Here is a 12,478-nt window from a genome sequence, read left to right as displayed (position 1 = left end):
GGTAGACATACATACCACATTAAAGATTCATATACAATACTGTGCCGACTTTAAAGAAAAAACTGGGAGAGGGTGGAAGGAAAAGATAATAGGGAAAGAATTACAAGGGAGCATTTCAGTCTAACGCTAGTCCAGTGAATACTACCAGTGGGATTTCCAATCTTCCATCTCCAAAGAAGCTGATCTAATAAATTGTAAAATTACTTTGCTCATTTTGGGGCATACAACATACTCCCAAGTACAGTAAGCCCTCTGACATTTTGGTTTCACTTGCTATTTGATGACTAAGTTGTTTCTGGTTGTAAAGATTTTCCTAATATATTTTTATTAGCCAGTTAACACAGCAAAGGCTGCTCCCTCTGTGAGGCCAAACGAGCTTCACCAAATAATTTGATCTAATGAAGATGAAGGGGGGGGGGCGGGGGGAAAGGGAAAGTTTCCTGGTTTTTGTTGCAAAACCTCTTCTCTCACTTAAAAAGCTCTGCAATCGCTTAATGTTTTGTTCCAGAAAAAGAAAGCAAAACTAGTTGGGGAAAATACCCATACACTTATTGTTTACTAGCATGATACAAAACAAACTCATAGTTGTCAGTCAATCGTCTTTCAAAAATCAAATATGAATGTTTGATCTTGTAACTTAAGAAATGAATTTTTCCACATTCCTTTATAGAGAGTTAGCATCTGTAAATTGAGACCTTTTTTTTGGACAATCATGCAAATTTAATTTGTCCCTGGAAAGAAAAACACAACCTACCAGATTAACAAAATATGTCCTTTAAACAATAGTTTTTCTGTGAATTTTTCTCCACTATTACCATTTCATCCTTCAGTAAGCAGAAACCACTCTTAAAAAGTTTACGTATTTCGAGTGCACAGAGAGTTAAACTCACAGCAATCAGGAAGACTGAATCAAGTCGATCTATTTTACCTTCTGAACTGGTTCTACTCAGCTCAAAAGTAAATTCTAAACATTTTCCAGTTATTATTATTAAGCTATAGAAGCTAAAGACATTTCTACTGCCAGAGAGGCTTCTGTAAAATTGAATAAAGATTTTTATTATACCACACACACAAAAAGCAATCGGTACAGAAAAGGCAGTTTTCGGTTATTCTGTTGAGAATTTCTTTCCATGATTTCTCCCATTAAAGTATAGTTTTCAAAGCAACCACCACGACAAAGGAAGCATCTAATTAGTCCATTTTCTTCTGATCCAAGAATGCTGAACATTTACTGTCCCATCTGTAGCTGTATCAGCAGTGTAATGAACACAGTTTATATTACTGAGCTATTCTTTGAACTCCAAGAACTGTTGAAGTCTTTTCTGATGTTCTGCAGATGCTTGCACAGCACTAAATGAAACATAAATTCAAAGCATAAGCTTTATTTTACATTAAGCATATTAAGTGAACCACAGAGCACAGAGTCAATATTTTTCAAAACAATTAAAAATGAATAGAAATCTTCACTTATTTAGTACTTCTGAGAAAGCTGGATGAAAACCCTCCTTAATCTAATGAGGAGGAGGGCTTGCATTCAGTAACAGCATGCTTCTACCTTCTAAGAGACCAAAGCAAATTAAGACTGACAAGTGAAAGCATCGATTTTAACCTGCTCTGCTGTGGAACCTGCTGTGCAGAGTTCCAGGCCTTGCAGTAGATTTTCTGGATTTTATTATTTTATTTAAACCAGATTCCAACATTATCTTTGAGTTGTGGAGTATTTGAATTGCCTTTAATATAAAATCCTTTAAACTAAAATGTTTGGTTAAAACACAATAGACTCCACTAATCGTTTTCAAAGGTAACAGCTTGGTGGTTTAGATTTAGTTTTCCCTTTGAACATAAGTTATGTCTTAGATGGGGAAATAGAGTTCTCTCCCTACCCTTGCCTCCCACAAAAATACATTACCTTGATAAAAGCGGAGTAAATATATTCTGTAATTAGTATAAAACTTCTTTTCAAATTTTTGGGTAAAAAATGAATAAAGATTCTGGTCTTCTAGTTGAAGATGGTATTATTAAATGATAAAAAAAATCCAGGTTATAAAAGTTACAACTTTTAAAAGTGCCAAAAAAGTCTTCAAATCATCCCAAATCGCCTTATAAATACACATCTCTGCTTGCTTAAACCAGCTGCCTCTAACTGAACCATTTCAAGTACTTTACTGTGTGGACTCTCCCCGGGTGCTAGTGAGGCCAGATAACATACCCATTTCACAGGAGGGTAAACAGTATCACAAAGGTCAGAGATTAGGGGAGACAACTCAGCCTACTGGTTAAGACTATAGACACCATTAAATAGAACACTAGGTCAGAGAGACTGGAGTCTGAATTCTGGTTCTACATAATCGTGGGCAAGTTAAATCATTAGGTAACTTGACTGCAACCACAGATAGTCGATGATGTAACCAGACATAAATCCAAATGTTTTAACTCCAAATCTTTTTTCCCCACCATACCATTCTGTCCTGGACATACAACAGTCTGCTGACCTCATCATATATAAAAGATGGCTCTTCTCAGAGAAAAGAAACGAAGGCAGAATTTCAGTGTCATAATTTATCAGTCATGCATCCCCCATTCTTATCTAAAACTCTCTATTTCCCCCTTTCTCCCTGCTTTTGCTCTATCATCATATACATATTTCATGCTCCACATTCATCAAGCATCCTCCATGGTGGTTTATATCTCAGAGGCAGTCTATAATATAGGGAGAAATGGTGGGATTTTAAGAGTAAGTAAGACCAGATTTCAGATTCATGTTCTAAACCCAACTAGACTGTGCTATTAGGCAAGTCCTTAATCTCCTTGAGCCTCAGTTTCCATATCTGTACAATTATGATAACCTCTACACCTCATAGATGCTTTGAGAGAAGGAAATGAAAAAAATGTATTTACAGTGCTAAGTGAATTGTCTAGAACAGTGCTGTCTTGATAAACTTTCTGCAATGACACAAATGTTTTAGACCTAAGATGTCCAATACAGTAGCCACTAGCCACATGTAGTTACTGGGGACTTAAAATGTGGCCAGTTTGACTGACAAACTGAATTTTTAGTTAATTTAAATTTGAACAGTAATACGGAGTTATCATATTGGAGAGCACAGAGGTAGAAGGCACTCCATAAATTTTTTTTTTGTTGTTTTTAAACAAGTGAATAAGCCTCTGAAAAGAGAGAGGATTATCTAGTGCTCTTTACATTGCCACAGAGCCAAGTGTCCCATAAAAACCTGCTATTACTGCTGTGCACTGTGGAAGTAAAAGGAAATATACTACTCTTTCTAAAAGTAGGCAGCATGCAGAAGTTCTAAACTACTCATTGACCGCATACAGAAAAAGCAATCTCTTGTGCCTTCTAAAGTTCATTTATAATTGTGATAAACACAGTTTAGTTAATAAACTAGCATCCCTTATCCTGCCGAGCTGGATTATTTCATGAGAAGAAAGCAGTAAACATCAATGAAACTAAATATAAACAGGCTTGGCATTTGTGGTTTTCTTTCTGGTTCTGTTTCCAAAGGTGTCATGATCTGTCATTGTTTTTCTAGCATGATTCACAAAGCACCAAGGACTCATTTATGGAACACTCTGCTCACCCAAAATCTTAGTTAGCTGACTAAGATGTAATATCAGAATTATTTTTAATATGCTTTTCTGGAAAGGTACTCAATTTTTTGCTTTTTATCTCATAAGGATGTTTTGGTAATTAAAAAAAAAAAAATCTTTTATAACTTTCTATCCTTTTTTGTCTATTTGAAAGAAGGCCCCAAAGCTTATATGATAGGCCCAATTTTAAAATATAACGTCGATATCAAAGCTGTTAATTCCCAGTAGGAATTATGAAAGTCACATGTTGAACATGTAAGCCTTTATAATTCTCATACCTGTTTCTCATGGGAACTCCTGAAAGTAGATTATCATCATGGGTTAAAACAGGTAAACTTACTTCAGATGTTCACCAAATGTAGTAGTTATTCGATAGATGGCAGTTTTTAATGATGCTCTAAATGCAAATCTTAATGTTTTATAAGAAGTGTCCACAAGGCTTCCTGAAATCCGAGGTGGTTTACTGGAAGCATGAGGAAGCTTGAAGTACTTGTCAACTGCCTAGATCAAGAAAGAAAGAAGGCACATTAGTTCAGAATATCAATAAAGCCATATTAGTCCAAAGAATCAAGGAGATTTTATTTCAAATAAATTAAGAGAGAGAGAGATACACACATCATACAGGCATTCTAGAAAACATTTATTTTGGATCACAGTCAAAAGTTTGAAAGACAATGCAGTGGATGTTTAGCCACTACAGCAGTTAGCACAGAAAAGTTCAGACCTGTCGTCTAAAGAGGAGCCATTCTGCAACGGTCCTGAAAATGCAAAGGTGGGAAGTGAAATACAGATATCCTACTTTGCTTATGGTGTGTGACAGCTAAGAATACTTTTATTATAAATCTCAGAAAAAAAAAAAAAAGACCAAAACTTTATGCTTTACAGAAATAAAGTTATTTACTATAAACTAGCTTATCTTCCTTTCTAGATGATAAAACATCTATGAGCAATAGGTAGAGAGAGAGAGAGAATCCATAAATGAAAGTGACTTTATTTATACTTGATAGAAAAAGAAATATAGATTTAAGTGTATTTTTTGAAGGCCAAAGGTAAATAATATAATTTTTAAAAGATATAACTACATTAAGAAAAGAAAGAACTAAAGATACAGAAGTGTAAGTGTATTAAACTATTACAGAAAGATAATACTATAGTGACAAGAAATAATACTTTAAGATTATTGTTCATAGTTATGGATAGAACCACCAAAAGAACTAAATACAGTTAAAATGATTTCTGCCATCATGTTTTTAATTTCAAGAGCTCTTTTATATCATCTGAGTGATCCCTTTTATTTTAGCATCCTATTTTTGTTTCAAGGATGCAATATCCTCTCCTATTTCTGGGGATTTTGATGATTGTTGTGGTTTTGGTTTTTGGTTTTATAGCTTCTTCCAAGCTACTTTCCCCATCTTTGTTTCTTTGGTCTCTATTTTCTGCATTAGAGACTGTGCTCAGAAATCTAGTGATCCCTGGCTCATGAATGCGAGAGGGACCTCCTAAAAAGCTGACCAAAAGCACTGAATACATAGAGATTACTGACAACAGGCTTCACAAGAGGTGACCTGCATGGATTTTTTAGAGTTGCCCAACTCAGTAACTTTGTTTTTCTTCTTGGATTAGTCAGAGTTCCCAGAGAAGAGTTTTCCAGTACTCTGTCTGGTGGGCCTGTATTCAGGGGAGTATACCCCTATCTATTTAATACAAAAGCCACAAGCGTGTCTGTCGTGTCCACTCACAACTCTGCCAGCCCAGAGAGCCCAGTGCTCTACCCTCTCTAAAGGACAAACCTCAGCTGCTGGAGGCGGGGGCACCAGCAGCAGAGAATCTAGAGATCTAATTTTCGAACAGCTCTCAGCCATCGTTCTTATTTTGGTACCTATCCGTTCATCCTTAGTTCCAGAGGTACTGGGGGCCGGTCTCATTACCAACTTCAGATTTGCTTCTGGGGTCTGCCAAGTTAGTTATCTCAACCATCTCCTCTCCAGCTTTGAAGACTCTGTTGCTGTTGTCTCCTCTCCTGTTTGTGGATTTATGTCTTTTTAAAAGTCCTTTTACTGTGGTTTAGCAGAGTGTGGGGGAAGGAACAAGATTTAGTGTGTGTGTTCGGTCTGCCATGACAAGTTCAAGTCCAATCATTTATTCTTTCAACAGTAACTTATAAGAGTGTTTCCTGAGACCAGGACATACCTGAAATAATTTTAGGCAGAATGGGAGGTGGTATTCAGTGACATACCCAAGCAACATTAGGTAACACTGAATCATAATGGAAAAGTTACTTCCTTTTCACTTTTCTTGCAAACTTTGATTAACCCTCATTAGACCAGGAAAAATAGCTATCATCATTTACCGCCCGGGTCCAATGGTCCCTTTTTATAATTTAAAGTCACCTTACATAAAATCTACAGAAGAATGATACCATCAAAATGCAATTATTTTTAAAAATTTTTGACAGCTCATAATTTTGTTGAAGACAGTTAATCCATTTTCCTTGCACCATAATGGTAAAATATTTTCATTCTTAGGTTTATAAAGAAAAATTCAAATGACAAATCTAGTGAGTTTTTTCATTTCAACATCATCTATTTCTTTCCAATCACCTCTGTATACACCTTTGTATCCCTTCAGCATTTATCCACTTATAAGCCATATAAAGTAAACTTTGGTGTAAAATATCACAGAAAATGAAAGAATACTGTCACATATACTCTCAACAAAATGGGATGATCCACAGGTTCTTATTATAAAATATTTTGGGACAAAGTCCTTCCTCTTGAATGACTTACTGAATGAGAATATCACATATATTTCCTTTTTCCTTAAAAATACACCATTCTGTCATCGATTCTTGAGTTTGAAAAAATATATCTAGAATATTATCATCTGAAGATTCACGGTTTAAAATTTCTCTTCTATGATCCTCATTAAAATCTAGAGCTGTGCGATCCAATACGGTAACCACTAAGATACATGGAATGTGGCAGGTTTGAACTGAGATTTGCCTAAGTGAAAAGTACACATCAGATTTTGAGGACTTAGTGTTAAAAAATATATAAAATATCTAAGGGTTCCTGGGTGGCTCAGTCAGTTGAGCGACCAAACTCTTGATTTCGGCTCAGGTCATGATCCCAGGGTCGTAGGCTCAAGCCAAACGTCAGGCTCTGTACTGAGTGTGGAGCCTGCTGAACTCCGCCCCTTTCCCTGACCCACAAATGCTCTCTCTAAAATAAAAAATAAATACGTATAAAATACCTCAATAATTTTGTATTGATTACATAATAAAATTACATTTTAGATAAACTGAGTTAAATAAAATATATCCTTAAAATTAACCTCACCTGTATTTTTTAATGTAACTATTAGAAAATGTAAAATTATATTGCATTATATTTCTATCTGACAAAGCTAGTCTAGAGTGCTATTTCCATTCATCTTCTGATTTATCTAAATAATATTGCACATACTGGCAATTTTCTTCCAATTGCCAATGTGAGTAAAAAAATTTTTTAATTCTGAATTAGCAACTATATTCAATGAAAGTTTAAAAAAAAAAGACTATAAAAATGTATGTCCATATTGCTTATATACTTTTTTTTTTTTTTTAATTTTTTTTTTAACATTTATTTATTTTTGAGACAGAGACAGAGCATGAACGGGGGAGGGTCAGAGAGAGAGGGAGACACAGAATCTGAAACAGGCTCCAGGCTCCGAGTGGTCAGCACAGAGCCCGACGCGGGGCTTGAACTCACGGACCGCGAGATCATGACCTGAGCCGAAGTCGGCCGCTCAACCGACTGAGCCACCCAGGTGCCCCACTTATATATATACTTTTCTTGAAAGATGATGGAATACTATGTGATTCCATCATTCTCCTGTTTCTTATTGGGATTTTTTACCACAATTGGGAATAAATAATGAGTAATGATGAAATAATTCCTAGGATGCTCAAACAGCAAATCTTGAAATCTTTACATTTCAAGATACCGGAAACATCAAATCACTAAGATTCCAAAATACATCTTGGATTTTATTTATTTACTTATTTATTTTAAATGGTTAGCTTACTTTTCTTTAGACTGATTTTTTTTAATGTTTATTTACTTTTTCTGAAAGGCAGAGAGAGAGAGAGAGAGAGAGAGAACGCGCGCACACAAGTGGGGGAGAAGCAGAGAGACAGGGAGACACAGAATCAGAAGCAGGCTCCAGGCTCTGAGCTGTCAGCACACAGCCCTATGTAGGGCTTGAACCCACAAACTGCAAGATCATGACCCGAGCTGAAGTCGAACACTTAACCGACTGAGCCACCCAAGCACCCACATCTTAGATTTTAAAAGGGTCTGAAGGGTAAATGCAAAAGAATGAATTTTGTTAAATTGTTTTTTATCTGTTCTCTGAAAGACCTCTAAGAATAAAAGTCATAAAATATCAGCTCTTAAAAAATAAGGAACGACAGACCCTAATGAGATAAGGGTTAAACGAGGGAGGAAAGTCTGGGTTTGGAGCTAATGTGTCCCTAACACATCTTGAATCCTCATTAATCTCCTTCTATGACAAAGGATAAATAGGTTTCAGGTTCAGGGACTTCAGCAAACAACAGTATCTACAGCTAGAGCTTTCAATTATTGTCTTTTCTCACTTTGACTGTCTTACCCTTAATACTGAAATCCAAAAAGCCCTGAAAACAAAAACTTTTCTAACTGTTGGTGGCAAAAGCTGACCTGACTTCATCTGGCAGTAAAACCTGACCTGAGCTGACACAGGCTATTTACAGTCTTTATTTACTTAATATGAAGACCCAGATATTTCACTGCAGAAAAGTATTAATGTATCTGATTAAGGGGATTCTGCCTCAGATACCAATAGGAGTATTTTGTAATCTAGGATATATATACAATGTTATATTTTTAAGATCCAAAAAAATCTGAATTTTGAAATATATCCTAAGGTTTGAGATAAGGAACTGTGCACCTATGTTCTATTTATAGCAATTCAAGCTAGTTTTCCTTTTACAAAAGTGAGATAAAATTTCCTTTTAAATAAATTTAAGTTAGGGGTACCTGGCTGACTCAGTTGGGAGAGCATGAGACTCTTGATCTCAGGGTTGTGAGTTCAAGCCCCATGTTAGGTATAGAAATCACTTAAAAATAAAATCCAAATTAATGAATTAATTAAGCTTATAATGAACGACTTGAAATACTAAATAAGTAAATAATAGTTCAGGTGGCAAATAGGACTAAAATTATGGCAATAACGTGGTAATAAACAATGACAGCAAAAACTATGGAAGTAGTAAATGAATAACTTCACTCTAGGAAACACCAGTTTGCAGTATTTAGTGATGTAGGCCATAGTTAGAACCGAAGTACTTAATCAGCTGTGAGGTTAAACAAGTATCTATTGAGTACTCGTTTTATGCACTACACATGGTTTCTGGCCTGAAGATTCAGATTACACAACTGGGATCTCAAATATACAGTTAAGAATTATCTCAAACAGGGGCACCTGGGTGGCGCAGTCGGTTAAGCGTCCGACTTCAGCCAGGTCACGATCTCGCGGTTCGTGAGTTCGAGCCCCGCGTCAGGCTCTGGGCTGATGGCTCGGAGCCTGGAGCCTGTTTCCGATTCTGTGTCTCCCTCTCTCTCTGCCCCTCCCCCGTTCATGCTCTGTCTCTCTCTGTCCCAAAAATAAATAAAAAACGTTGAAAAAAAAAATTTAAAAAAAAAAAAACAATTAAACAACGAAAAGGGTAAACAGTGAGTAGAGTACACCACTAAACAATATACTCTTCAGTAAAAATTAAAAATCCCCAAAAGGCCTTACGTTAGCCCTTACAGAAGCCTGAAAAAGGGCTATACTATGAAAATAGGCACTTTTGGCCCATTTATATTTATATGCACTGTATATGCACACAAGCCGAATAAAGAGAAAACTCTCGTTGCTCTCCTGTGACTATTTATCTGTCAGTGTCATTAACAAATTGTCCACTGTGCAGAGCTTTGAAAGCGCCTCGTCTCAAGGATCTTACTTACAACCTGGTTAAAATAGAGGTTTATTCCACGAACGCCAGAGTCCCAAACAAATGGCAAGGAGAACACCAGACTCTGTTAAATGTAATCATGACTACAGAGCAGAGTTTCTCAACCTCAGCACTACTGACATCTTGGACTGGGTAATACTCAGTTGTGGGGGCCGCGTTGTGCATTATGGGCTGTTTAGCAGCATCCCTGGCCTCCACAAAGGATGCCAGTAGCATTCCCCTCTATCTGTGACAATCAAAATGTCTCCAGACATTGCCCAAAGTTTCCTGTGGAACAAAACTGCCCCTGGCAAAAACCACAGCTACAAAATGATACTCTTAGATGATGCTGATAGCTAAATTTACTGATGGCAGTTATTGTGTGCCAGGCACGGAGTTTAGCTGCTTTATATATGTTACCTCATTTAAATATTAAAATAATTTGCTAACAAAGACACCATGCTGACATCATAAGCATTTCATTTAATGTTCATTTAATTGTTATTTATTGCATACCTGTTTTATGTTCTCTGATCATTCTACATTTCTGTACATTGTGGCACTTGTTACAATTGTAGTTAATTATTCATAGATTATCTGTTTTATACTCTGTAAACTAGAGGGCTGGAACCATGTCTGTCTTTCTCTATTCTGTATCTTAGCACATGGTAACTGTTTGATTATTGTCAGGCAATTGATAACTTAGGACACCACTCTAGACTCTGTATACAGATTTTATCTCGAACCCTCATAATAACCCTGCAAGGTACTATTTCTGTTTTAAAGATGAAGACTCTAACCTGACAGATGTTTAATAAATTACCCTTGATCATTCAGAAAGTATAAGAGCCTGGACTTGAACCGGACATCTGTCTGACACTATGTCTCTTAGACTACTTGCTTACAGTAGTGATAGCAATACTTTTTTTTAATCTTGAAAGATGTTTTCTCCTGTACACTGTAAGAATTCTGTCATACAACATGGAAATAATAACGAAGTAATAAAAGCTTAAATTTGTTGGGTACTTAATATGGGACAGGCATCCTGAGTACTGATCTCATTCATTGTTCACATCCCCATGAGGTAAGTACTACTATTACTATCTCCATTTTCCAGATACAGAAACTGATGTTTAGAGATTATTATTTTCACCGGTTATACAATGCACTCCCCCGCCCCGCCATTTTAAAATTCCTGAAATGGAGATGTATCTTCCAATTAATGATATCTTAGACTCAATGAAATATGGTAAATGTACTTCTAAGGTTGCACAGCTAGGAAGTAGTAGGAGCTAGGACTCAGACACAGGTGGGATTGATTCTAGATCTCGCACTTTGGTCCATCTAACATACTGCCATTCTATCTCAGGAAAGGTTAGGAGATGCATAACCCTCCAAGCCCTCACAGAGGCAAAGGACTAGGAGTCCGAAAGCCTGGTTTTCAAATCTGACTTGACCATTTACTGAGCATAATCTTAAATAAGTCATACCAAAAGATAGTAGCCTTTTTGAGACAGATACAATCACGTACAACAGCCCTTATTCTAACCTTAGTTGTTAAAATTTTAAAGAAAAATCATTTCTTTGGAATACCACACAAACATTAGGTAGAGCAGCAGAGGATTCTAGAGGAACGAAAAATGAACTGCGACTTATAAAAGAATATTGGTCAAGTGTCTCTGAGCCTTCAAACCCACAGTTCTATACTGCTAATGCCCTGCAAACAGCTCAGGTTCAAGTTCCAGCTCTGCCACCTGAGACTTGTGAGCGAGACCTGAAGCTAGCCTCCCTCACCTCTAAAATAGGCCTAAAATACCTCCATCCTACTTCCTTCACAAGATAGTTATGAGGACCAAAAAAAATAAAAATAAAGATAATAATAGTAATAATGGTATGAGTGAAATTGTATGGTATTTGTCTTTTTCAAACTTATTTCTCTTTTCTTACTTTTTAAGAGAGAGAGAGTGTGAGTGAGCTGGGGAGAGGAACAGAGAGAGAGGGAGAGAGAATCCCAAGCAGGTACCACACTCAGCATGGAGCCCGATGTGGGGCTCAGTCCCACCACCCGGGAATCATAACCTGAGCTGAAATCAAGAGTCGGACACTCAACTGACTAAGCCACCCAGGTGCCCCTAATCGACTTATTTCACTTAGCATAATACCCTCTGGATCTATCCATGTTGTTGCAAATAGCAAGATCTCATTCTTCTTTATGGCTGAGTAATATTTCATTGTGTGCGTATCCCCCCGCACATCTTCTTTATCCATTCATCTATGGATGGACACACTTGGGTTGCTTCCATTATCTTGGCTGTTGTAAGTAATGCTGCAATAAGCACAGGGGTGCATGTATCTTTCTAAGTTACTGTTTTCATTTTCTGTGAGTAAACACCTGGTAGTGGAATCATTAGATCATAGGGTAGTTCTATTTTTAATTTTTTGAGGAACCTCCATACTGTCTTCCGCAGTTTGTAGCAGTTTGCATTCCCACCAATAATGCATGAGGGAGGGTTCCTTTTCTCCACATCCTCACCAACACTTACTTCTTGGTGTTTTTTTATTTTAGCCATTCTGACGGGTGTAAGGTTAGGTGTAAGAAACAAACAAAGAAAAAAAGAGACAAACAAACAAAAACACCCAGACTCTTAACTGTAGTGAACAAACTGGTGGTTACCAAAGGGGAGATGGGTGGGGGGAAGGGTGAAATAGGTGAGGGGGGTTAAAAGTACACTTACCGCATGAGCACTAAGCAATAGACAGAACTGTTGAGTCATTATGTTGTACACCTTAAACTAATAACACTGTATGGTAATTATACTTGAATAATAACTATTTTAAATAAAAAATATACTTTAA

General features: G+C 36.7%; 1 protein-coding gene across 1 annotated transcript in view; it reads right to left on the bottom strand.

Moving 5' to 3' along the window:
- Positions 1 to 427: 427 nt before the first annotated feature.
- NDC1 (NDC1 transmembrane nucleoporin) overlaps positions 428 to 12,478 on the bottom strand; it is a 45,652-nt gene continuing 33,601 nt past the window's right edge. Inside the window, exons 17-18 of the mRNA XM_078451890.2 lie at positions 3,947 to 4,107; positions 428 to 1,350 (exon numbers count right to left, since the gene is read on the bottom strand). Coding sequence (XP_078308016.1) covers positions 1,287 to 1,350; positions 3,947 to 4,107 — 225 coding nt within the window. The 3' untranslated portion in view covers positions 428 to 1,286. The remainder of the gene's footprint in view (positions 1,351 to 3,946; positions 4,108 to 12,478) is intronic.

The sequence above is a fragment of the Panthera onca genome, chromosome C1 (genome assembly GCF_046562875.1).
Source record: "Panthera onca isolate mPanOnc1 chromosome C1, mPanOnc1 haplotype 2, whole genome shotgun sequence".
NCBI classification, from domain to species: domain Eukaryota; kingdom Metazoa; phylum Chordata; class Mammalia; order Carnivora; family Felidae; genus Panthera; species Panthera onca.
Note: the sequence above shows the minus strand (reverse complement) of the source record. Positions and strands in the feature narration are given on the sequence as shown.